We start from the raw sequence: 25,499 nt of genomic DNA on the forward strand, positions 1-25,499 counted from the left end.
ATATCAACTCCTGCTTTAAATGTGCCCAATGACTTGGCCTCCACAGCCATCTGTGGCAATAAATTCCGGCGATTCATTACCCTCTTCCTAAAGACATTAATCCTCATCTCTGTTCTATAGGGACTTTCTTCTATTCTAAGGCTGTGCCCTCTGGTCCTAGACTCTTCCACTATTGGAAACATTCTCTCCATGTCCACTCTATCTAGGCCTTTCAATTCTGAAAATCAATGATAATCAAATTGATTTTCTTTGTGATGGTAATATCAGGTGTTAGCCATCGTTATTGTGTGACAGTCACAGACCTTTTGGGATATGCATTGAAGAATGGTTAATGTGGAAGTCCTAAAATTGCTGTTGGTATGTTGTCTTTTCATTTAGAATCCTTCTGCAGATTTTTCTACAGTAACTGAACTGATGTGAGTTTAAGCCATCACTGGTTTATTTATTGAGATGCAGTGTGTCATAGACTCTCCCAGTCCTTTCAGTTCTGCCCAGCAAACCCCCCTCCCCCCGATTTAATCCTAGCCTAATCACAGGACAATTAGCCTATCAACTGGTACATCGTTGGACCGTGGGAGGAAACTGGAGCACCCGGGGAAAACACGTGGCCACGGAGAGAACGTACAAACTCCTTACGGTCAGCGGTGGGAATTGAACATGGGTCACTGATACTATAAAGCTTTGTGCTAACCATTACGCTACCATGCCACATTACTTTAGTCTCAATGTAAAGTATTCTGAAAATCCTGTATTCATTATGTGAAAACTATGTGAGCTTTAATGGCACACTGAGCCAGAATTGCTGCTGAGCATCCTGCGACATTATGATGATGCTATTAAAGCTCGGGGAGTGTGTGGCATGTTGGCCTGTTCCACGCTGTATCTAGTAAATAAAATCTAATTTTATTTATGTACCCTGTATTTTCTTTCATAAATTTTTCAAAGATATATATTAAAATCTTTTGTACTTTAATTGCTTGTCAATTTTAATTGCACCTGTATTTCAGACTTAATAATCTACAATTACTGAGATAATATAGAAATTGCTTTCAAATGTGCAAACGATGAGTATTTTGCTGTGGGTTTGTGGCTCAGCAAACGTTGATACTGTGGAGGCTGGATATAGTTGAGGCACTGGTGTAAGGAAAGGTGGTGCTGTTGCCGCTGACGTCCATTGCAGCAAGTGCCATTGGAGACCTCGTACCTGCAAATTATGAAGCTAGAAAGTTTGAGATGAGTAATGGGAATGCACCGCTGCTTAAAGTAAGTTGTTGTGAATAGTTAATTTGAAAGGGTGAATTGAAAATAATCTTGCTTCATTTTGAAATGGCTAATGATGCAAGACTAGTTGAATGATAAGCAGAATGCTAGAAGAACTCAGTCGGAGAGAAAGTATCTGTACTGTCAGTATCCCATGGTGAGAGATTCTAGGACCAGAGGGCACAGTCTCAGAATACAAGGATGTCCCTTCAGAACAGAGATGAGGAGGAATTTCTTTAGCCAGAGGGTGGCGAATCTGAAGTTCATTAACACAGATGGCTGGGGAGGCCATGTCATTGGGTATTTTCAAAGTGGAGATTGATAGGTTCTTGATTAGTAAGGGCATCAAAGGTTAGGGGAAGTAGGCAGGAGAATGTGATTGGGAGAGATAATAAATCATCCATGATCAAATGGCAGAGTAAACTTGATGGGCCGAATGGCCTAATTCTGCATCCAGGTTTTTTGGTTTTGTGCTTCAGCTCACTTCGCATGAGTTGTTGCAGGGCAAAGTTCAAAATACATGTATTATCAAGATATGTGTACTGTGTACAACCTTGAGATTTGTCTCCTCACAGGCAGCCACAAAAAAAACACAACAGAACCCCTTTAAAAAAGACCATCAAACACCCAACGTGCAGAAAAAAAGAACGAATCGCGCAAACAATAAAAAGTATGCAAATAACATTCAGAACTGAAGTTCATGGAACTGAGTCTACAGTGACGCCAGTCATTACTGGAGCTGGTCCAGGAGCCCGTTAGTTGCAGGCCACAGCCTCAGTTCAGCGCAGAGATGAGTAAAACTCGCCGAGCCACAAGCTGATCACTGGCCCAACCTTTGCCTCCAGCCCTGACACCCTGATCTTTTCAATCTGGCCCGGCACTTAAATTTGGCAAGCATAGGCTCATTCCTCGCTCTCCGACCCAGGCCCTGCCACTTCGATACACTTTCGCCATACCTTGGAACTGTCACTTTGAATTGGCTTCCCGTCTGCTCCAGCAATGGCCAAACTACACTCTCATAGCTCAGTCTACCCTCTCAGTCCCGGGTTCTGCCACTTCGACTTTGCCTGTATACACCATGGTAGAACAGTCCTGCACCTTCGAGACTGCACACCGCAGGAGTGGCAGGTTCTGCAGGTGGTTCAGACGCTCAACTTCGAAAAGAAAGTTCTAGGCTATTGATTACAGTGATCATTGTGTGTTATTAATAGAGTAGTTAATAGATTTGTTTGCTGCCAGTAAGGTGTTGCTGTGTTTCACCAGTGCCTGTGTAAATCGAAAATAAATCAGAAATGAATCCTTTGTTTTTAACAGGCAGCAGAATTTAGGGAATTCTGGGGAGAGAATTCTGAGCTGAGACGTTTCCAGGATGGATCCATTTGTGAGGCTGTCCTGTGGAAGGGTGGCAATATATGTGACTGTCGGCGTATCCCTGAGCAAATTATTAAATACCTTCTTCAGCTGTAAGTGAATAGATCTTAATTCTTCCTTGTGTCTTCTGAAGTTTGTACGCTATCACATGCCAACCTTTCTTTTTGTTAAACCCATCAGCCCTGCACAGCAGCTTGCCAGAGTCCTCTGTCCTGAGCCAGTCTTTCAAGTTGTTCTCGGGCATGGCCCATCTTCTCTAGGTGTACCCTGTCCTTTCCCAGGGATGAGGTCTTTGCAGCTTCTGTTGCCTCTTCCGCAGCGCTGGGTTTTTGTGGAATGGGGTTGCTAGCCCCTTGCCCAACCCTCCTTTCGCAGCCAGGCTTGTAGTTACAACTCCATTGGAGTTAAGTTCATCTTTGACCTCGAAGAATGTTTGTTTTTCTTCTATTTATGTGGCAGCCAAGAGACTTGGCTTCTGATTTTACTGAGTTGTTCCAATATTTGATTCAAAGATCCCATGATAAAGGAGCACAATTAGGCTATTTAGCCCATCAAGTCTGCTCCGCCATTTTATCACAGCTGATCCATTTTCCCTCAGCCCCCATCTCTTGCCTTCCCGTATCCCTTCATGCCCTGATTGATCAAAAATCCATCAACCTCTGTCTTAAATATACATAAGGATTTGGCCTCCACAGCTCCCTTGTGCAACGAATTCCACAGATTCACCACTGTCTTGGTAAAGAAATTCCTCCACATGTCCTGTTTGCTGATTTGTTGTTGTTCTTTTCTCTTTCCACACCCCCCAGAAATGATAAAATGAGAAACTACTTATTTTAAAATTTTATGTATACAGATCAGTTCTCAAATTACATTGTTTATTGCTCCAACAGTTGTGATGCCTATTGAGTGTCAGCCGGTAACCTGCATCTGATTTAAAAGTGTAGTAGCAGGGTGATACTTTGTTTCTGTAATATGTACCATCCCTTTTATTTTTAATTATCTGATGTTGACATATAGTGCATGGTAATTAGTATACTGATCCCATTCCTTACATATATACTTTAGCTTCCTTTCTCCTGAGCAAGAGGTACATTCAAAATCAAGTTTATTGTCATCTGACCATACGTGTATGCGACCTAATGAAACCATGTTCCTCCGGACCGCGGTGCACCCACAAGACGTATATCGAATAGCACAAAACAAATAAGTTGCCACCGCAAATAATTAATAAATATAACTCAATGTGCGCAACACAGGTACACAGTAAACAACTTACAGTCCCGGTGACAACACCTCGGTGGTGGCAGGATATTCATTAATGTCTCAGCCTGAGGGAATGTCTCAGCCTGTTATGCAGCCTGTCAACCCTAATCCTGATGCTCCTCTACCTCTTTTCTGATGGTGGTGGGTCAAAGAGATTGTGGGCTGAGTGGTGGGGATCCCCAGCAATGCTTCAGGTTCTTTGTATACAACACTCTCGGTAAATGTCACAAATATTTGGGAGGGAGACCCCGGTGATCATCTGGGTGGTTTTTACTATCCTCTGCTGCCACAATAGTCACCTGACTCATCTGAAATTTGTCTATGGGCAGCATAGTGGTGTAGCTGGTATGGCTGCTGCCTCATGGCCCCACTAACCCAGGGTTCAATCCTGACCTTGGGTCTTGTCTGGATAGGGTTTGCAAGCTCTCCTTTTGACCACTTAGTCTGCAGTTTCCTCCCAGTTACCCAAAGCATGTAGATGGAGAGTTAATTGGCAAGTGCAAATTATCTGCAGTGTGTCGGTGAATGGTTAGAAAATTGAGGCCCTTCCGACCCAACATGGAATAGGCCCTTCCAGCCCAAAGAACCGCGTTGCCGAACAATCCCCTGATTTAATGCCAGCCTAATCACAGGACAATTTACATTGACCAATTAACCTACCACAGTCTTTGGACTGTGGGAGGAAAATGGAGCATCCGGAGGAAACCGATGCGGTCACAGGGAGAACGTACAAACTCCTTGCAGACGCTGCCGGAATTGAACTCCGAACTCTTCGACACCACGAGCTAAATAGTGCTGTGCTAACTGCTGAAGGTTCAAAGGTTCATTTTATTATCAAAGTATGTATGCAGAATTCATCGCTGAGATTTTTCTTCTCCAGATAGCCATGGACGGTAGAATGGCTATGCTGTCATGGAGAGAATGTGATGAGATTCGTGTGAAGTGATGCTTGGTGGTTGACGTGGATTTGATGGGCCAAAGACCCTGTTTACTTGCGTAATGGTTCCATCTCTGTCACCTCATCTTATGACATTTATCCATTGTTTGTGACAAGAAAAGTGAGATATCGGAAATATGCATGGTACTAATGAAGATTTTTTTCTTTCTCTTCCCCCCCTCTCTTCCTTCCTGAAGACATGTGGATCTTCCAACGTCAATGGTGTCTTATGCTGGAGATTTACTCGACTCTGTCATGGAAGTTGAGAAGGGGGTAAGGAGTTCATTTGAAAATGAATGAATTGTGTAACTGGGAGGCACACACATTGTGATGCTAGAATTAGAGAATGATCTGAATGCTGTGTCTCTTTTGGGGAGGTGTGTGCATCTGAAATGATAATTGGGCACACTCTCAAATGAGAATGGTGTGCTGGTGATCGATCTAGTAACTCTGAGGTCTGAACCTTTCGCTGAGAATTGAATTCTGGTTTCAGAAAAATACTTTGTAGAGAAGCAAAATGGCTGTCTCCATTCCCTTTATTCTTCTCTGGATCTGCAGTAACAGCACCAGTCCTGTGTGGCCGTCTATAGTCATATATCACAGTGGATTAGCAGAATGCACACCGCCATTTCCCCAGGACAACACGGCATAGGCAAATAAGCAATGACTGTGCCTGTCCTTGAGGTCAAAACAAATGAAAATGAAATGTGCATGAATTATTGAGCACACCCTATTTAGCATCTTCCAAGTTGTCAGATTGAATAATCACAATGAAGCGCTTCATCTATACTGTCAGCTCACATCTTAGTGAAATATTTTTATCTCAGCTGCAATTCGCATGCATAAAATATTGTGCAAAAGTGTTAGGCATGTAGATATAGCTAACGTTCCTATGACTTTTGCACAGTACTGTATTTGTCAACGTGAAGTGGAGAGTGAGTTTGTAAACTTGGCAGGAGCAAAGGCTGTTAGGAATGGCGAGGGTGGAGCGCCACAGAAGGGATGTGAGACAGATGGCAGAGAAGGGAGTGCCAGGGTCAGGGGTGGCATGTGTGCAGACACACCCAGCCCTGAGACGCCAGGCAAGGTCATTTGATTCTAAACAATTGGTTTATTGGTCATTACAGAATGTCTCTGATTTTTCCCACTTCCTCCCCTCTCCCTTTCTCATGTTTCCCCTCTTCCTGCCCCCTTCCTACTCTTGGTCGACAACAGAGATCCATATCAGAATCAGCTTTAGTCCCCTGTCACGAAATTTGTTTTTTTTTCTTTTTGTGGCAGCAGTACAGTGCAATACATAAAATTACTACAGTACTGTGCAAAAGTCTTTTATATAATATGTGTCTAAGACTTCAGCAAAACTGTGGATGAATAGATAAGTGTGGAATGGCACCATTGATAAGTGATTTGGTTTTGATTTATTCTGTTACTTATTAATCTTAACGAAGTGCTGCAATTTGCTTGCATTGAGGTACTTAGTTTGCAGAGTCCTCTGCCCTGGGTCAGTCTTTCAAGTTGTCCCCAGGTTAGTCCATCTGCTTGCTGTCAGCTTCAAAGATCATTTCTCACCAAAGCATGAGGTCTTTGGGGCTTCTGTTGCTGTATCTGCAGCTCTGGGTTTTTATGGAATGGGGTTGCTAGCCCCATACCCAACCCTCTTGCTTTCACAGGTGAGTTTGTGACCATCCATGGTGGAGTTACTGACATTCTAATGTTGATCTTATATTATTTCACCAAGATTATTATATAAAGATATAGTGGCTACTATAGAGAGAGTGTGGAGGAGATTTACAAAGATGTTGCCTGGTTTAGAGAGTACACCTGATGAGAATAGGTTGAATGAACTTGGACTTTTTTCCTTGGACTGGAGTGATGGAGGATGAGAAGTGACTTGACGGAGATGTATAGGATGATGAGAAGCATTGATCATGTAGATAGCTAGAGGCTTTTTCCCAGGGCTGAAATGGCTAACATGAGGGGCATAATTTTAAGGTGCTTGGAAGTAGGTACAAGGGGATTGTCAGCGGTAATTTTTTCACGCAGAGAGTGGTGGGTGCGAGGAATGCACTGTCAGCGACGGTGGTGGAAGTGGGTACAATAGGATCTTTTAAGAGACCCTTGGGTAGGAACATGGAGCTTCGAAAAATATAGGGCAATGCGATAGGGCAATTCTAGGCAGTTTCTAGGGTAGGTTACATGGTTGGCACAACACTGAGGGCCAAAGGGCCTGTAATGAGCTGCAGATTTCTATGTTATATTATTGTAACAAGCAGGATGTTGGTTTCAAAATACTTACAGAACAAATAAATCTGTGCACAAATACAAACTGAGCAGGAACAGATCACTTGGCTCCTTGAGTCTGCTTCACACTTCAATAAGATCATGGCTGGTTTGATTTTAATATAACTCGTACTTTCTTGCTTATGCAGCAACCTGTCAGTGGCTTGCTGATCAAGAATCTGTATCTATCTTAAAAATATTCAAATAATCTGCTGCTATTGTTGTTTGAGGAAGAATGTTTTAAACAGTCACATTAGTGAGGGAGAACAAATGTTAGCCTCGTCCCTGTCTAAAAGTGGAAGCTCTTTATTTTTAAACATTGACTTCTGGTTTTACATTTTGCCACAAGAGGGACACCCTCTCTGCTGTCAATGTCCTTCAGAATTTAACTTCCGCAGGTGCAAGCCTAGCTGATCCAACTTTTTCCTCACAAGAGAATCTGCATGTTTTGGGTACTAGTTTCGTAATGCATGTCTGAATTGCTTCCTGTGTATTAACATATTACTTTAAATAGGCAGCCACATACTGTTCTAAATATTCTTGCTGTGGTCTCACTAATGCTCTGCATAACTGAAATATGATCTCTTCTCTCAGTCAACATTTTGTTAACTTTCCTAAGTGCTCTAAGTGCTTATTAACCTTTTATAGATGACACAACTGGATGCCCGGATCCTTTTGGATCTCAGCCCTCTGTAATCTCTCACCAGTTAAATAATGTGTTTATTTTTAAAATGTCCTAGCTAAAACGGATCATTTCAGATTTTCCCACATGTCCACATTCCTTCTATTAGATTCTCTCTTCTCCAGCCCTTGACCTTTCCCACCCACCTGGCTTCATCTGCCAACTTCCAGCTAGCCTTGTCCCCCTCCCCCACCTTTTTATTCTGGCACCTTCTCCCTTCCTTTTCAGTCCTGATGAAGGGTCTCGGCCCAAAATGCTGACTGTTTACTCTTTTCCACAGACACTGCCTGACCTGGTGAGGTCCTCCAGCATTTTGTGTGTGTTATTTTCCTACATTATAAACCATTTGACAAATCTTTGCCCTCTGAGTTAAGAATAGGGGAAGGGAGAGGGGAGGGAGCAGGAAGCACCAGAGAGACATTCTGTAATGATCGATAACAAAACCGATTGTTTATAATCAAATGACCTAGCCTGGTGTCTCAAGGCTGGGTGTGTGTGCATCTGTACTAGCCCCTGTCCCTGGCATTCCTTCTCTGCCACCTGATCCACATCCCTCGTGTGGCACTCCACCCTCACTATTCCCAACTTCCTTTGCTCCTGCCAGATTTAGAAACTCGCTCTCCGCTCCACGTTGGCAATATAGTACTGTGCAAAGGTCTGCAGCACTCTAACTACATTTATGTGCTTAAGATTTTTGCGCAGTGCTGTACTCACTGTTTTATGTTAGCTAACCAGTCTCTACTCAGGCCAAAATATTATGTCTAAAAACAGGAGCTTTTATTTTTCACAATAACTTTTGTGGCACCTTATTAAATGCTTGTGAGTAATCTTAGCATATCCACCTGTTGCCCTTTATCCACCACACATGTTAGTACTTCAAAGGTATTCATTAAATTGATCAAACGTTGTTTCACTTTCACAAAACCATGTTAAGTTTGCCTGATTACCGTGAACTTCTCTAAGTGCCCTGGTTTAATGTCTTTAATAGCAGTTTCTAACTACTTCCCCACTGGCCTGTAGTTTCCTGCTCTCTGATTCCTGCCCTCTTTGAATAAAGGGAATTGAATTTGTTGTTTTCAAGTTTATGTGATATTCTGTTCTTGCTTGAGATCAGAATCAGGTTTATTGACACATAATCATGACATTTGTTTCATGATAGCAATACAGTGCAAGATGTAAAAATTACTACTATAACTTACAAAAAAAATGCAAGGGGGAAATAACGAGACTGTTCAGAAATCTGATGGCAGAGAGGAAGAAGCTGTTCCTAAAACATTCAGTGTGGGTCTTCAGGCTCCTGTATCTCCTCCCTGCTGGTAGCAATGAGAAGAGGGCATGTCCTGGATGGTGAGGGTTATTAATGGATGCCACCTGACTGCACATATTTCTCTCATTTAACTGTCAATATATGTCATTAAGGATCATAGAATTGTTAAGACACTGAGCGAGGACAATTTGTCTGCTGGCTGTAAGCTCCCCTCAGCACCAGGTACACTGCTTTGGATGCTGCTGGGGTTGGGGGGTGTGGGGGGGGGGGGAAGAAGATGACCTATCAGGGCACAGTAGGGAGAGGCACGTGGTTCTGAAGATCAGCAGGGAAGGGTAAATTTAGGCAGAGCAATAGTGATAAGAGACTCGAAAGAGGGATGAACAGCAGATTTTGTGGCCATGAAAGAGAAAACCTGTGTTATCTCCCAGGTGCTAGGGTCCAGAGTGGCTACAAAAGATTCTCAAGAGGGAGGGTGAGCAACTAGGGGGTAATGGTGCACATTGGATCAATGACATAGGTAGAAAGGGGGGTGAGCAGGGAGTTAGGGAAAAGGCTGAAGACCAGGACCTCCAAGGTAGTAATCTGTAGATTACTCCCAGTACCAAGTGCTACTCAGGGCAGGAATTGGGTGTGTTACGTACCCCGTAACTGGGTCACTTACCAGCAAAGATAGAGAGGTCCGCTGAAGTCTGATGGTACTATTTTTAACAGCATTTATTGATAAAAATACACAAAAATAATATCAGTGCAACCATACAGATAATACACATCATCAATACTAAATCTAAAAGCGCGGGTATAATAATAATCAATAAGAAATAACTCTATCATTGTCTAGGGGATAATGTATTGTCCGATGGAAATATAAAAGTCACTCAAGTTCATTCAAGCTGCAGCTTTTGGTTGGAGAGAGAGGCAGATTAAAACTTGCCCATTCCTTTTATGATGTCAATCCTTCGAGAATCGTTGGGGGCTGATTTCTCCTTTGTCGTTAGCTAAAGCCGTTCTTCTGTGGCAAGGCCCACCAATTCCGAGGCAAATGGAAAAGGACGCACGTGGCTTTCCACCGGCTTTCGCTATTACGCTGTTACAGGATTTCTAGCGTTTCTTCTGGTGCGTCTGAGGGGCTGTTCCCACAGACCCTCTTTTATCCCCACTCACGGGGTCTCAGATGTCAATCAGGGTGGAATGATGCCATCCCCCAACCAGCCCATGTTGCCCGAGGGCTTCCACGAAGCACAGTATTCAATACACAATTCCGTCTCCAAGAGACAATGGCAGTTTCCCGTGGCTTTGTATCGCCGAGGGCCAAACATTCCAAACGTCTCTCTCTCATTTCCTGGGTCTCCTGACCTGAATTAATAGCGATCTTGCGATTCTCAAAAAGGAGGGGGCACAGGCGTAACAGGTGGCAGTACAGATGAATGAGTAGCTGAAGGATTGGTGCAGGGGGCTGGGTTTCAGATTTCTGAATCATTGGGATCTCTTCTGGGGAAGGTATGACCTGTACAAAAAGGAAGGATTACACCTGAACCCGAGGGGGAACAGTATCTTTTGGGCAGGGTTTGTTGGGGATTAACCTATGATGCCAGGTGAATGGGGACTGGAGTGATAGGGCTAAGGATGGGGCAATTGGTATACAAGTAGATGCAGTGTGTAGTGAGACTGTGAGGAAGGTTAGGCAGATGACCGGGCAAAATTGCAATCAGTGGTATGATTTGCAGTGTAAATGGAGGCAATTTCGAAAAGGGTGATGAATACAGGATAGAAGGTCTTATATTTGAATGCATGTAGAAAAAGGAATAAGGTAGATGATCATGTAGAGATTGGGGGGTATCACATGGGCATCACTGAGTCATAACCAAATGAAAATTGGGGTTGGGATACACCTTGTATTGAAAGGACAGGCAGATAGGAAGAAGGGGTGGTTCTGATGGCAAAAAAAAAGTGAAATCAAATCTTTACAAGAGATGGCATGGGATCAGAACCCTTGTGGGTAGAATTAAGAAAATGCAAGGGTAAAAATACTCTGATGGGAGTTATATATAGGCCTCCGAATAGTAGGCAGGGTGTGCGATATGCAGGATTTCAATATGTAGGTAGATCGGTAAAATCAATTTGGTGTTGGATCGCAAGAGAGGGAATTTGTAGAATGCCAATGAGATGGCTCTTTTAGGACTTCCCTGAAGAAAGGTGTCATCCTGAAACGTTGACTGCTTATTCTTCACTATAGATTCTGCCTGGCCTACTGAGCTGTTCCGGGGGTGGGGGGGGGGGGGGCGGGTGTGTGTGTGTGTGTGTGTGTGTGTGTGTGTGTGTGTGTGTGTGTGTGTGTGTGTGTGTGTGTGTGTGTGTGTGTGTGTGTGTGTGTGTGTGTGTGTGTGTGTGTGTGTGTTGCTTTGGATTTCCCACATCTTCAGATTTTCTCATGTTTGAGATGGCTTTTTAGAGCAGCTTGTGGTTGAGCCCACTAGGGAAAGTCAATTCTGGATTGGGTGTTGTGCAATTAAAGATTTGATTGGGGAGCGTAAGGTAAAGGAACCCTGAGGAGGCTATGATCATATGATGGAATTCACCCTGCAGTTTGAGAAAGAGAAGCTAAAGGCAGATCTATCAGTATTACAGTACAGTAAAGTAAACTAGAGAGGCATTAGAGAGGAGCTGGACAAAGTTGATTGGAAGGGGGCACTATGATGGCAGAATAGCAATGACTGGAGTTTTTAGGGGAAATTAGGAAGTTGCAGGATAGATGCATCCCAAAGATGATGAAGTATTCTAAAAGGACGATGAGGCAACCGTGGCTGACATGGGAATTTGACTTCCCTTGTCAGCCACGGTTGGCTCATCCTCCTTTTAAAGGATAAAGGAAAAGAGAGGGCACATAATGTACCAAAAAATTAGTGGGAAGTTTGGAAGCTTTTAAACAGAAGACAACTAAAAGAAATAAAAAAAATTAAATATCAAAGTTCAAAAGTTCCAGGTTCAAAGTAAATTTATTTTCAAAGTACACATATGTCACCATATACAACCCTGAGATTTGTTTTCTTGTGGGCATTCACAGTAAATGCATGAAACACAATAGATCGATGAGAGACTTCACCCAACAGGACAGACAAACAGCCAGTGTGCAAAAGACAACAAACTGCAAATACAAAAGAAAATAATAATATTAAATAAATAAGCAATAAACATTGATAACATATACTCTCCAACACACAACTATAAAAGCTTGTCAAAGTTTTTGATGTCATGCTGAATGTTTGCAAACTTCTAAGGAAGTAGAGGTGCTGCTGTGCTTTTTTTGTAAAGGCACTGCGTGCTGGACCCAGGATAGATCCTCTGAAATGAAAACACCAAGGAATTTAAACTTGCTGACCCTCTTTACTTCTTATCTCCTGATCAGAACTGGCTTATGGACTTCCTGCTCCTGAAGTCAGTAATCAGCTCCTTGGTCTTGCTGTTATTGAGAGGTTGTTGTCGTGGCACCGCTCAGCCAGATTTTCAATCTCCCTCCCTCTGATCGCGTCCAAGATATCCTGAAGTGGGAGGGTGAGGAGCCAGAGGTCGTGGTACATGTAGGTACCAATGACATAGGTAGGAAAGGGGAAGAGGTCCTGAAACGAGAGTATAGGGAGTTAGGAAGGCAGTTAAGAAGAAGGACCGCAAAGGTAGTAATCTCGGGATTACTGCCTGTACCACGCGACAGTGAGAGTAGGAATGGAATTAGGTGGAGGATGAATGCGTGGTTGAGGGATTGGAGCAGGGGGCAGGGATTCAAGTTTCTGGATCATTGGGACCTCTTCTGGGGCAGGCGTGACCTGTTCAAGAAGGACGGGTTACACTTGAATCCTGGGGGGACCAATATCCTAGCGGGGAGGTTTGCTAGGGCTACGGGGCAGACTTTAAACTAGTAAAATGGGGGGGCGGAAATCAATTTGAGGAAACTATGGGAGAGGAGGATAGTTCACCAGTAGAGCAAGTAAGTAGACCGTGTGTGAGGGAGGACAGGCAGGTGATGGAGGAGGGATGCGCTCAGCCCGAAGTTGTAGGGGAGAAGATAGAAAAGGATAATAAATTTGAATGCATTGCTAGGGATGAAAAGAGAGGAGGAGGTGGAGAGTATCTTAAATGTATCTATTTTAATGCTAGGAGCATTGTAAGAAAGGTGGATGAGCTTAAAGTGTGGATTGATACATGGAATTATGATGTTGTAGCTATTAGTGAAACATGGTTGCAGGAAGGGTGTGATTGGCAACTAAATATTCCTGGATTTAGTTGCTTCAGGTGTGATAGAGTAGGAGGGGCCAGAGGAGGAGGTGTTGCATTGCTTGTCCGAGAAAATCTTATGGCGGTGCTTTGGAAGGATAGATTACAGAGCTCCTCTAGGGAGGCTATTTGGGTGGAATTGAGGAATGGGAAAGGTGTAGTAACACTGATAGGAGTGTATTATAGGCCACCTAATGGGGAGCGTGAGTTGGAAGAGCAAATGTGTAAGGAGATAGCAGATATTTGTAGTAAACACAAGGTGGTGATTGTGGGAGATTTTAATTTTCCACACATAGATTGGGAAGCTCATTCTGTAAAAGGGCTGGATGGTTTAGAGTTTGTGAAATGTGTGCAGGATAGCTTTTTGCAACAATACATAGAAGTACCGACTAGAGATGGGGCAGTGTTGGATCTCCTGTTAGGGAATGCGATAGGTCAGCTGACAGATGTATGTGTTGGGGAGCACTTCGGGTCCAGTGATCACAATAGCATTAGCTTCAATATAATTATGGAGAAGGACAGGACTGGACCTAGAGTTGAGATTTTTGATTGGAGAAAGGCTAACTTTGAGGAGATGCGCAGGGATTTAGAGAGAGTGGAATGGGTCAAGTTGTTTTATGGGAAGGATGTAATAGAGAAATGGAGGTCATTTAAGGGTGAAATTATGAGGGTACAGAATCTTTATGTTCCTGTTCGGTTGAAAGGAAAGATTAAAGGTTTGAAAGCGCCATGGTTTTCAAGGGATATTAGAAACTTGGTTCGAAAAAAGAGGGATGTCTACAATAGATATAGGCAGCATGGAGTAAAGGAATTGCTCGAGGAATATAAAGAATGTAAAAGGAAACTTAAGAAAGAGATTAGAAAAGCTAAAAGAAGTTACGAGTTTGGTTTGGCAAATAAGGTGGAAGTAAATCCGAAAGGCTTCTACAGTTATATTAAAAGCAAGAGGATAGTGAGGGATAAAATTGGTCCCTTAGAGAATCAGGGTGGTCAGCTATGTGTGGAGCCGAGGGAGATGGGAGAGATTTTGAACGATTTCTTCTCTTCGGTATTCACTAAGGAGAAGGATATCGAATGGTGTAAGGTGTGGGAAACAAGTAAGGAAGTTATGGAACCTATGACAATTAAAGAAGTGGAAGTACTGGCGCTTTTAAGAAATTTAAAAGTGGATAAATCTCCGGGTCCTGACCGGATATTCCCCAGGACCTTGAGGGAAGTTTGTGTAGAGATAGCAGGAGCTCTGACGGAGATCTTTCAGATGTCATTAGAAACAGGGATTGTGCCGGAGGATTGGCGTATTGCTCATGTGGTTCCATTGTTTAAAAAGGGTTCTAGAAGTAAGCCTGGCAATTATAGACCTGTCAGTTTGACATCAGTGGTGGGTAAATTAATGGAAAGTATTCTTAGAGATAGTATTTATAATTATCTGGATAGACAGGATCTGATTAGGAGTAGCCAGCATGGATTTGTGCGTGGAAGGTCATGTTTGACAAACCTTATTGAATTTTTTGAAGTAGTTACGAGGAATGTTGACGAGGGTAAGGCAGTGGATGTAGTCTATATGGACTTCAGCAAGGCCTTTGACAAAGTTCCACATGGAAGGTTAGTTAAGAAGGTTCAGTCGTTAGGTATTAGTGCTGGAGTAATAAAATGGATTCAACAGTGGCTAGATGGGAGATGCCAGAGAGTAGTGGTGGATAATTGTTTATCGGGATGGAGGCCGGTGACTAGCGGGGTGCCTCAGGGATCTGTTTTGGGCCCAATGTTGTTTGTAATATACATAAATGATCTGGATGATGGGGTGGTAAATTGGATTAGTAAGTATGCTGATGATACTAAGGTAGGAGGTGTTGTGGATAATGAGGTGGGTTTTCAAAGCTTGCAGGGAGATTTATGCCGGTTAGAAGAATGGGCTGAACGTTGGCAGATGGAGTTTAATGCTGAGAAGTGTGAGGTTCTACATTTTGGCAGGAATAATCCAAATAGAACATACAGGGTAAATGGTAGGGCATTGAGGAATGCAGTGGAACAGAGAGATCTAGGAATAACAGTGCATAGTTCCCTGAAGGTGGAGTCTCATGTAGATAGGGTGGTGAAGAAGGCTTTTGGAACGCTGGCCTTTATAAATCAAAGCATTGAGTACAGAAGTTGGGATGTAATGTTAAAATTGTACAAGGCATTGGTAAGGCCAAATTTGGAATATTGTGTACAGTTCTGGTCACCGAATTATAGGAAAGATATCAATAAATTAGAGAGAGTGCAGAGACGATTTACTAGGATGTTACCAGGGTTTCAGCACTTAAGTTACAGAGAAAGGTTGAACAAGTTAGGTCTCTATTCATTGGAGCGTAGAAGGTTGAGGGGGGATTTGATCGAGGTATTTAAAATGTTGAGAGGGATAGATAGAGTTGACGTGAATAGGCTGTTTCCATTGAGAGTAGGGGAGATTCAAACGAGAGGACATGATTTGAGAGTTAGGGGGCAAAAGTTTAAGGGAAACACGAGGGGGTATTTCTTTACTCAGAGAGTGATAGCTGTGTGGAATGAGCTTCCTGTAGAAGTAGTAGAGGCCAGATCAGTTGTGTCATTTAAGGTAAAATTGGATAGGTATATGGATAGGAAAGGAGTGGAGGGTTATGGGCTGAGTGCGGGTAGGTGGGACTAGGTGAGATTAAGAGTTCGGCACGGACTAGGAGGGCCGGAATGGCCTGTTTCCGTGCTGTGATTGTTATATGGTTATATGGTTATATGCTGATTCATCACCACCTTTGATATGGCAATGACAGTAGTGTCATCAACAAGCTTAACGATGGCATTGGAGCTGTGCTTAGCCTCACCATCCTAACTATCAGGCGAGTAGAGCAAGGGTCTTAGCACACAGCCTTGTGGTGCACATGTGTTGAAGGAGATTGTGGACGAAATGTTTTTGCCAAACCGAACTGACTCAAGTCTGCAAGTGAGGAAAGTGAGGATCTAATATAACAAGGAGGTAGTGAGGCCAAGGTCTTGTAGCTATAGTCAGTAAAGAACATTCTGATGTATGCACCTTTGCTGTCCAGATGTTCCGGGGTTGAGTGAAGACCCAATGAAATAGCACCTGTTGTGACGGTAGGCAAATTGGAGCAGATCCAGATCACTTCTCAGGCAGTTGATGTGTTTTATCACCACCTCTCAAAGCACTTCATCACAGTGGATGTAAGTGCTACTGGACAATAGTCATTGAGGTAGGTAACTATGTTCTTTGTGGACACCAGTATAATGGAAGCCTGCTTGAAGCCAGAGGATATTTCGGACTGCTGAAGCGGGCAGTTAAAGGTGTTAGCGAACCTTCCAGCCAGTTGATGAGCACAGCTCTTTAGTACTCAGCTGAGTGCTTTCCGTGGGTTCACCCTGCTGAAATATGAAGGTAAACTAGCCAATAATGTTAAAAGTAGATACCAAAAGTTTTTCAGGCATATGAAGAATAAAAGAGATGAGAGTGAATATTAGACCATTGAAAAATGATGCTGGAGAGGTAGTATTGGGAAAAAAAAATGGCAGAGGAACTTTGCGCCAGTCTTCGTTGTGGAAGACACTAGCAGAATACCAGAAATGGGAGAGCATCCGAGGGCAGAAGTGAGTGTCGTCGTTATTAATAATGAGAAGCTGAAAGGTCTGAAGGTAGCTAAGTCATCTGCTCCAGATGGACTACACCCCCCAGGGTTCTGTAAGAGGTGACTGAAGAGATTCTGGAGGCATTGGTAAGAATCTTTCTAGGATAACTGGATTCTGGAATGGTTCCGGAGAAATGGAAAATTGCAAATATCACTCCATTCTTCAAAAAGGGAAATAGGCAGAAGAGAGTAAGGCCGGTTAGGCTAACCCCAGTGGTTGGGAGTCGATTGTTAAGGATGAGGTCTCAGGGTTCTTGGAGAAACATGAGAAAATAGGCCAGAGTCAGCATGGTTTCCTCGAGGGGAAATCTTACCAGCAAATCCGTTGGAACTCATTGAGGAAATAACAAACAGGATAGACAGAGGAGCGTCAGTGGATGTTGTGTACTTGGATTTTCAGAAGACCTTTGATAAGGTGCCACAGATGAGGCAACCTAACAAGGTAGGAGCCCATGCTATTGCAGGAATGATACCAGCGTGGAAAGAAGATTAGCTGACTAGCAGGAGGCCAAGAGTGGTGCTACCAAAGACGTGTGACAGCTTTGTGGTAAATCATGAAGCAAATCGTGGTGAACTGTTGCTGCATACAGTGAGGAGCCAGGCGAGGCGAGGCTGTTTCGGGGGATGAGCCGTGCTCGGGCATTGTGAGACACAGTATGTTCGAGCCGCAGACTGAGACGGAGTTCATATCGCTGGGAGATGGAGTGCGTGACTTGGAGAGTAGCTGATGCCGAAGAGTTTTGATGCCTGTCCACCTAATCTGGGTGTGAGGCTGGATCACTGCAGGATTTGGTGAGATTGAGAACGGCTGTGGGCTGGGCAGCCCAAACATAATGGGGTGTCTGGATTTGGGTTGTAGAACGTGGCACTACTCGGTAGTTGGACAATTTAACCATCAGCCCCAATAGACCGGAAACCCGAGGGATGGGTACGAAGGCAAGGGTTGAGTTGATTTTGCTTGCATTCCCACAAATATTTATTCCTTTCTCCACGGCGCTGAGGCTGTGAACTGATCGAGCTGCTGTGTGTTTCTGCCTATTGGTTTGATGAACTGGGGTCTGAGGCTTGGCTTGGGCCTACGCCGGCTGCTCCAGGAGTGGATCTTTGCTTGCTTCAGAAGTGTCTTTTTTCTCTCTCTCTCTCTCTCTGTGCAGTGGTATTTGCTCTTTTTAAAATCTTTATTCAGGTCTCTTGCTTTGTGGCTACCTGTAAGCAGACAAATTTCAAGTTGCATATTTTAAACAATCTTTACTAATAAATGTGCTTTGTATCTTGCGGGGGGGGGGGGGGGCTATTCTGGTTGGCTGCCAGTGACTAGTGGTGTTCCACGGGATCAGCATTGGAATCACTTTTTCTTCACTTTATATGTCAATGATTTGGATGAAGAGACTGATGGCTTCTTGGCCAAGTTTGCAGATGATACAAACATAGGTGGAGGAGCAGGTAGTTTTGAGAAAGCAGTGAGTGCAGGAGAGACGGATTGAGAGAATGGGTAAGAAATGGCGGATGGAATACAGTGCAGGGAAGTGTATGGTCATGGACTTTGGTAGAAGGAATAAAAACATAGGCTATTTTCTAAGTGGGGAGCAAATTCAAGAATCAGAAATGCAAAGGGACTGAGGAATCTCTGTGCAGGATTATATTTAAGCAGCTTTTCCAGTGCTTCTGCCGTTTTGTTGAATCATTTGGAGGCTAGATTAATGTATATTAGTCTCATCTGTAACCTGGTATCAGAAGACAAGTCTTGGATTGTTGAATCCAGAACTTTTATATCCCATTCTTCATCTCATGATATTTATTGCTTATTTCTTTTTGTATTTGCAGTTTATTGTCTTTTGCACATTGGTTGCTTGTCTGTCTTTGTTGTGAGTGGTTTTTCACCTATTGTTTCTTCTATTTATTGTGAATGCCCACAAGAAAATGAATTTTAGGGTAGTATATGGTGACGTATATCTAGTTTGATAATAAATTTACTTCTAACTTTATTTTCTGTCATTGAAGTTGCTAGTAATTAAAAACTCCTCCAGGTGGCAATGCTGAGTCAATGCTGATTATGACACCAATGTTATAATTGACGGGCTAGTTAAGCAGCCCTGACATACAGTGATACTGTACCACCGTAAAATAATTTCAAATAGTTTACTGAGCTGCTGATAAAATTTTATGGAGACCCTGTTTGTGGTATATTTGTGATTAGACTTTGGGACTAAATGTAAACAAATCATGGAATTCTTTAAGACTTTCTCTGTTTTTTCATTGCAGGAATAACCAACTATCCCAAACCTTCATGTAATAACTTGTTTGTTTATGTAAACTCTTTAAATCTAGGATACAATAGAGATTTAAGGAATAAAACTAAGGAGCTTTTTTAAAAGAAGCTTATGCTTTTTGAACCTCCAGGAAGTATCTTTTAACTCGTAGCCCTTCTATCACAAAGTAAACATCCCACTGAGAGTTGGAAAGTGGGCAAATGTGATGTAGTCATAATCCAGGGTCTTAAATGAAACCCAATATTCTGTCATATGAGAGGATTAATACAAGTCATATATCAATGATAATAAGCCCAATTCTGATACTGTACAATTTCTGATGTCTCTTTTAGAATTGTACTATTTGAATGCCACATAAATGTGAAACTTGTGTTGAGAAAACAATAAAACTCTGTGCATTCTCTGATGTTGTCATTGGGTAGCAATTTTCCTGAAGATTCCTCAAATCTTTAAAATATTCTTACCCAATTAATAATTGCACGCTATTAGGATAAGCCATAAAATATTTTACTTTCCAGCAAATTTTCCCTCTTCTTCTCTTCCCCACTCTGGCCTTTTACCTCTTCTCATCTGCCTATCACTTTTCACTAGGTCTCCTCCTCCTTCCCTTTCACTCATGGTCCACTCTCCTCTCCTATCAGATTCCTTCTTCTCCAGCCCTTGACCTTTCCTACCCACCTGGTTTTACCTATCATCTTCTGACTATCTTCATTTCCCCCTCCCCCCACCGTTTTTTTTGGCATTCTCCCTCTTCCTTTCTCGTCCTGAAGAAGGGTCTCAGCCCGAAATCTTGACTGTTTATTCATTTCCTTAGATGCTGCCTGACCTGCTGAGTTACTTCAGCATTTTGTGTGTGTTGCTTTTTAAAATAATCGTATCTTTTATCAAATTACAGTACCCTCGTTAGAATTTACCACAAGTGTATCTTTTTCTCCCTTAGTCTGCAGGGTTTGAGGAGAAGACCCTCTGTGTTGTGAAGTCGTATGATGATTTGAGTCGAAAGCTTTGGAATCTCAAAGGACTTCCCTTGACTGTCACATCAGTCCAAGGGACGCACCCTGTGTTTCGATACACAGATGTAAGTTAATATTTACCATGCCACATTTCTAGTGTTATCAAGAATGTTGTGATCTCAAGTATATTTAGTTGTTAAAACACAATCTTGTCACAATGAGGCCATTGGACTCATTGATTCTCTGCAGGTTCCATGTAAGAGAATGGAAATGGCCCTGTTACCCACAGCACCTAAAGTCCTTTTAGTTTTCTCCTGAACGCTACAATTGAAGCTGACTCCATCCCTTTCCCAGGCTGAATCTAATATTCTGCTTTTTAAAACAATTTTTCCTTCAGATCACTTTTAGTTCTATTGCTATTCTTTTTAACTATTCTAGTTTGCTTTGTGAACCTTCTATGAGAATTCTGTGTATTGGTCATTATTTTCCTGGTCAGCTGTCTGAAACTGTACATTACTGTTCACACCGTGTTGTCCTGTTTGACCTTTAGATGAACATCCTTGTGCCATTGCCATGATTGCTTATTTTCGTACTCGTAACACTGCCCCAGTTCATTTGCTGAAATCATTATCTTTGTTACCTGTACACTTAATTCCTCCAACTCTTTTCTGGCTGGTCTTCTATTCTTCAGCTCCATAACCTGGTGCATCCAAAACTCTGCTACCATGCTCTGATTTGAGCAGACTCATTCAGTGATCACTTCATTGCTTGCTGCACTGAATTGGCTGTCAGTTTGGCAAAAAACCTATTTATAAAAATTATCAATCTTACTTACAGATCCATGCTTGGCCTCACTCCTCCCTCTCAATGGAACTTTGTGAGATTGTTGAGACATCTCCAATTTTGTTAAGACCTAATTTCTGACTTTTCCCCAGTGGCTGTCTTGGCCCTAAACTGTGAATTTCCTCTTTGACAGAAGCATGGCATTGCTATATGGTTTAGTGTTTGTTTTTTGTTGCTGCTTTTAATATTGCATCTAAAAATAATATTTGGATGCTGTATGAATGCAAATTATTCCTGTATTCTCAGTGATTTAAAGTTGACAAGACTGCTTCTGTGCTACCCTCTCCACTCGTGTTTTTGTGTGGGAGATCTTGGGGTTCGGTGGGGAACTAATCAAATGTAAAGAAAAATCTTCCTAACAGACATATTCCACTTTTGGAAATTACATATACACCATTATTTTCAGCTATAAATAAAATAGAAAGCATGGTGAAAGTTAAGTATCTGTGTGCCCTAATTTGTTAATTATTCAGATGCTCGTGCCCTGGTAATTGTTTTTTGCTCTCTTGCAGGTTTTCCCACCTGAACCAGTGAAACCAGATTACTCCTATCATAAGAAGAGTAAGGATGGTAAATGCTTGCTTCCTTTAGAAGATAAGCCATGCCCTGCGTATGTCCCGGCATTAAAAGGTAAAGAAGGGCAGAACCATGGGCTTTCTGTGACTCCTGTGGTTTTTAACAGTCTTATGTACCATGCAATGAAAATCAAACACATAGAAATACTCAGCAGGTCAAATAGTATCTATGAAGAGAGGATGTTTTAACGCAGTGACAGATTTGGATGAAAATTTTCTTTCTCTCCCCACAAATGGTCGAGTATTTTCAGCATTTATTTCAGATTCCAGCATCAGTAATATTATGTATTTGGACTTGTAATTCCATGTGTTTGATATGAAGGGAGGTTCTGTTCTGATATTTTGTTTCTGGAGTGCTGGGAGCGGTGGCAGTCAGTAAGAGCTCTGACAAATGTCAGCAGCATATTAGTTCAAACACTTTGTTAGAGTTCTAACTGACATCATTCAGCTGCATGGCTCACTGTGCCTAATCCCTAAGTTCTACCTTTAACTCCAAATACTTTTAAAAAGTGTATTGCACCAAGGTTTATTGAGGTACACTCACTAATACAAAAATGTTTATAGAGTGAGTATTTTATAAGTTGGTTACTTTTTAGACGAACAAATTAGCAAGTGTTAAAACAAAGATGGATCATTGTAATCATCGATACCTAAATATTATGTGGCATGCCTTTATAAGAACCTAAGGAATTCTGCATCTTAGTGAAACTGATCCATTGTTATTAATGGCTTAACTTTGTAATAATGATATTTAATAAAATCATGATGGCAAACATTAGCGTTCACATCCATTGAGCTGTGAAACCAGTAGCAACTTTGGAAAGCTGTGCAACACACACACACACACACACACACACACACACAATGCTGGAGGAACTCAGCTGGTCAGGCAGCATCTATAGAGGGAAGTAAACAGTTAGCACCTGCAGAATTTCTTTTCTCTCTGTTTGGAATGTTGTGTATGTGTAGTTTAACTCTGAAACTTGACTTATTTGCCCTTCTCCATAGATAGGGCTAGTTGGAGTTTTTTCTGCAGTTAGGAGAGTAAAAATTGGTAAGTAATTTAGGTATATGCAACCTAACTTTGTGTAGAGTTCCCTGAAGACAGTACATTCCCTTGCATAACATCTCAGTGCTTTTTTAACAGCGTACTGGCTGTTACTGCTTACTAATTTACTGATTGTAAGAAAACACAATTCAGAGTATCCCTGAGACTTAAGAATCCTTAAATCTTCCCAACCTGGTGTCCATGGACCCTTAATGATATCAGTCTATGGCAATACGCTGATTGGGAACCCCTACCCTAAGTGCTCTGGTTTTCTCCCAGAGTCTGAAGATGTATCGGTTCTTAGGTTAATTGGTTATTTTCAATTGTCCTGTGATTAGGCTAGTGTTAAATAGGTGGGTTTCTGTGTGGCATGGCTTCTTCCATGCTGTATCTCTAAATAAATATTTAATTGTTATTTGCTTCTGTATTTGTTTCAAAATAATATTTAGATTATTTTATGGTGGAACACAGCAGGCCAAGCAGCATCTATAGGGAGAAACGCTGTCGACATTTCGGGCCGAGACCCTTCGACAGCGCTTCTCCCTATAGATGCTGCCTGGCCTGCTGTGTTTCACCAGCATTTTGTGTGTGCTGTTCTTTGAATTTCCAGCATCTGCAGATTTCCTCGTGTTAGATTATTTTATGTTTCGTCAAATTTGAATTAATTGTTAATAAATGGACGTCAGACATCTTGCTTCAGTATTATCCTGCCACATAGAAGGAGGGCAGTTGGCTCATCCGGCTTATTCCAGCACTCAGAGCATACCTATTAGTTCAGTGCTCTCCTTACTTCCCCATAGCCTACTCTGTCATGTTCCCATCAATGCTTCACTCTACTTTCTCACGTCAACCTCCCACACCGGTGTTAGTTTGCTGTGGCCAATTAACCAGCCAGTTCATCTGTGGAATGTGTGGGGGAAGCTGCAGCACACATTGGAAACACGTTAGTCGCTGGGAGAATGCGCAAACTCCACACGGACACCTCCCAGGGTCAGAATTGAACCTGGGTCACTGAAGCCATATTGCAGCAGGAGTAAGTGCAGTGTCACAGTCACTCACTACATTAAATTCATGGCAGAAGCATCCAGGGCCTGAGAGGTAGAGGTCATGCTAGAGGGTCAGTAACTCATTATGAAATTCTTCCTGGTCAACGTAAGTTGCTTTGCTGTTTTCTGAATAATCCATGTTTGGTTCCTTTCTGTCTTGCTGTGTCGCTTTAAGTAATTACCCAACTAACTTTTCTGACAATCAGAATTAGAACCCACTTTTTTTTCCTCCACTGATCTCTCTAAGCTGTACGGGTGTGCAGCCACACAGTAACTAAAATGTTCCTGTGCACATAGCCTTTGTTGCCACGCAGCTGGAATAGTTCACAGCTATAAAAAGTTTATGGAACATGAAAGGTTTTCTTTGTTATACTGTGTTTCATTCATTCATTCAATTAATAAATAACCAAAGTATGTCATTTTTTTTCAGTTTTCATTCTAAATATTCATAGTAATCATATTACAAAAAGTATACATAAAATGCCGCAAAGTTTTCAGGCCATGTAAAAATTTCCTACTCAGAGCAATGGTTGGTCCGCGCAGCTGTAAAAAAAATAGTGGGAACTTTGCTTATCACTGACAGATGTCATGAAATGTGTTGTTTTGCAGCAGCAATGCGTAAAAATTACTGTAAGTTACAGAATATATATACTGTGCAAAAAGTGAACCATTCAGAAATCTAATGGCAGAGGGGAATAAGCCATTTCTAAAATATTGAGTGTGTGTCTTCAGTTTCCTGTAGCTCTTCCTTGTTGGTAGCAATGAGCAGAGAGATGTCCTGGATGGTGAGGGACCTTAATGATGAATGCAGCCTTCTTTTGAAGATGTTCTCAGTGGTGGAGAGGCTTGTGCTCATGATAGAGCAGGTTAAGTTAAAACCCTCTGTAGCTTTTTCCGATCCTGTACATTGGTGCCTTCATTCAAGATGATGCAACCAGTCAGAAAGCTCTCCACAGTGTATCTGTAGAAATTTACTATAGTCTTTGTGACATACCAGATCTCCTCAAGTTCAAATGAAATATAGTCGCTGGCGTGCCTTCTTTGTAATTGCATCAGCTTGTTGGGCTCAAGATAGATCTTCAGAGATCTTGACACCCAGGAACTTGAAATTGTTCACCCTTTCCGCTGTTGATCCCTTGAGGAAGTCTGGTGTTTGTTTTCTCCCCGCTTCCCTTTCCTGAAGTCCGTAATCAATCCCTTGGTCGTACTGACATTGAGTGCGAGGCTGTTGTCAGGCATTGCTTGAGTGGTGAGATGACTTTGAGTTTAGTGTAATGTGTAACATTTGTTTTGTTCTCAGTGATCTGCAACATGGAAGGAAGTGGGAAGTGGCCTCAAAACAAAGACGCGATTCAACGCATCAAAGCGGCTTTTCACATCAGACTGGCCGAGCTCCTGGACCAGCAGCATGGGTTGACCTGCCAGCCCTCAGCTACCCACGTGGACGTGTACAAGGCATGTGAAAGTTAGAGATGTTAGTGACATGAACAGAAGTTGTTAGTATCACAATACATCTACATAAAGCAAAAGCATAAAGACAAAAAAAAAATTGGAAAATGAAATTGTTGAGGCTGTTTTTAAAGGTTCAGTTTTAACTCACATTCAGAATTTGGGGCATTTAAGAGGCCATCAGATAAGCACATGGTAAAATGTAGGGCTATGTGGGAAAGAAGGGTTAGATTGATTTTGGAGTTGGTTAAAAGGTTGGCACAACATTTTGGGCTGAAGGGCCTGTACTGTGCTATAATGTTCTATGTTCAGAAAATACTTGTTGAACTGAGG

The 25,499-nt window shown here is 42.3% G+C and overlaps 1 protein-coding gene across 1 annotated transcript in view; it reads left to right on the forward strand.

The window, feature by feature from the left end:
• The window catches only part of nol6 (nucleolar protein 6 (RNA-associated)), a 106,167-nt gene that overhangs the window by 56,649 nt on the left and 24,019 nt on the right, over positions 1–25,499 (forward strand). The window contains exons 14-18 of the mRNA XM_073064213.1: positions 2,575–2,723; positions 5,029–5,104; positions 20,193–20,330; positions 21,561–21,678; positions 25,018–25,172. Of these exons, the coding sequence (XP_072920314.1) occupies positions 2,575–2,723; positions 5,029–5,104; positions 20,193–20,330; positions 21,561–21,678; positions 25,018–25,172 (636 nt within the window). The remainder of the gene's footprint in view (positions 1–2,574; positions 2,724–5,028; positions 5,105–20,192; positions 20,331–21,560; positions 21,679–25,017; positions 25,173–25,499) is intronic.

Source organism: Hemitrygon akajei, chromosome 13 (genome assembly GCF_048418815.1).
Source record: "Hemitrygon akajei chromosome 13, sHemAka1.3, whole genome shotgun sequence".
Taxonomy (NCBI): Eukaryota; Metazoa; Chordata; class Chondrichthyes; order Myliobatiformes; family Dasyatidae; genus Hemitrygon; species Hemitrygon akajei.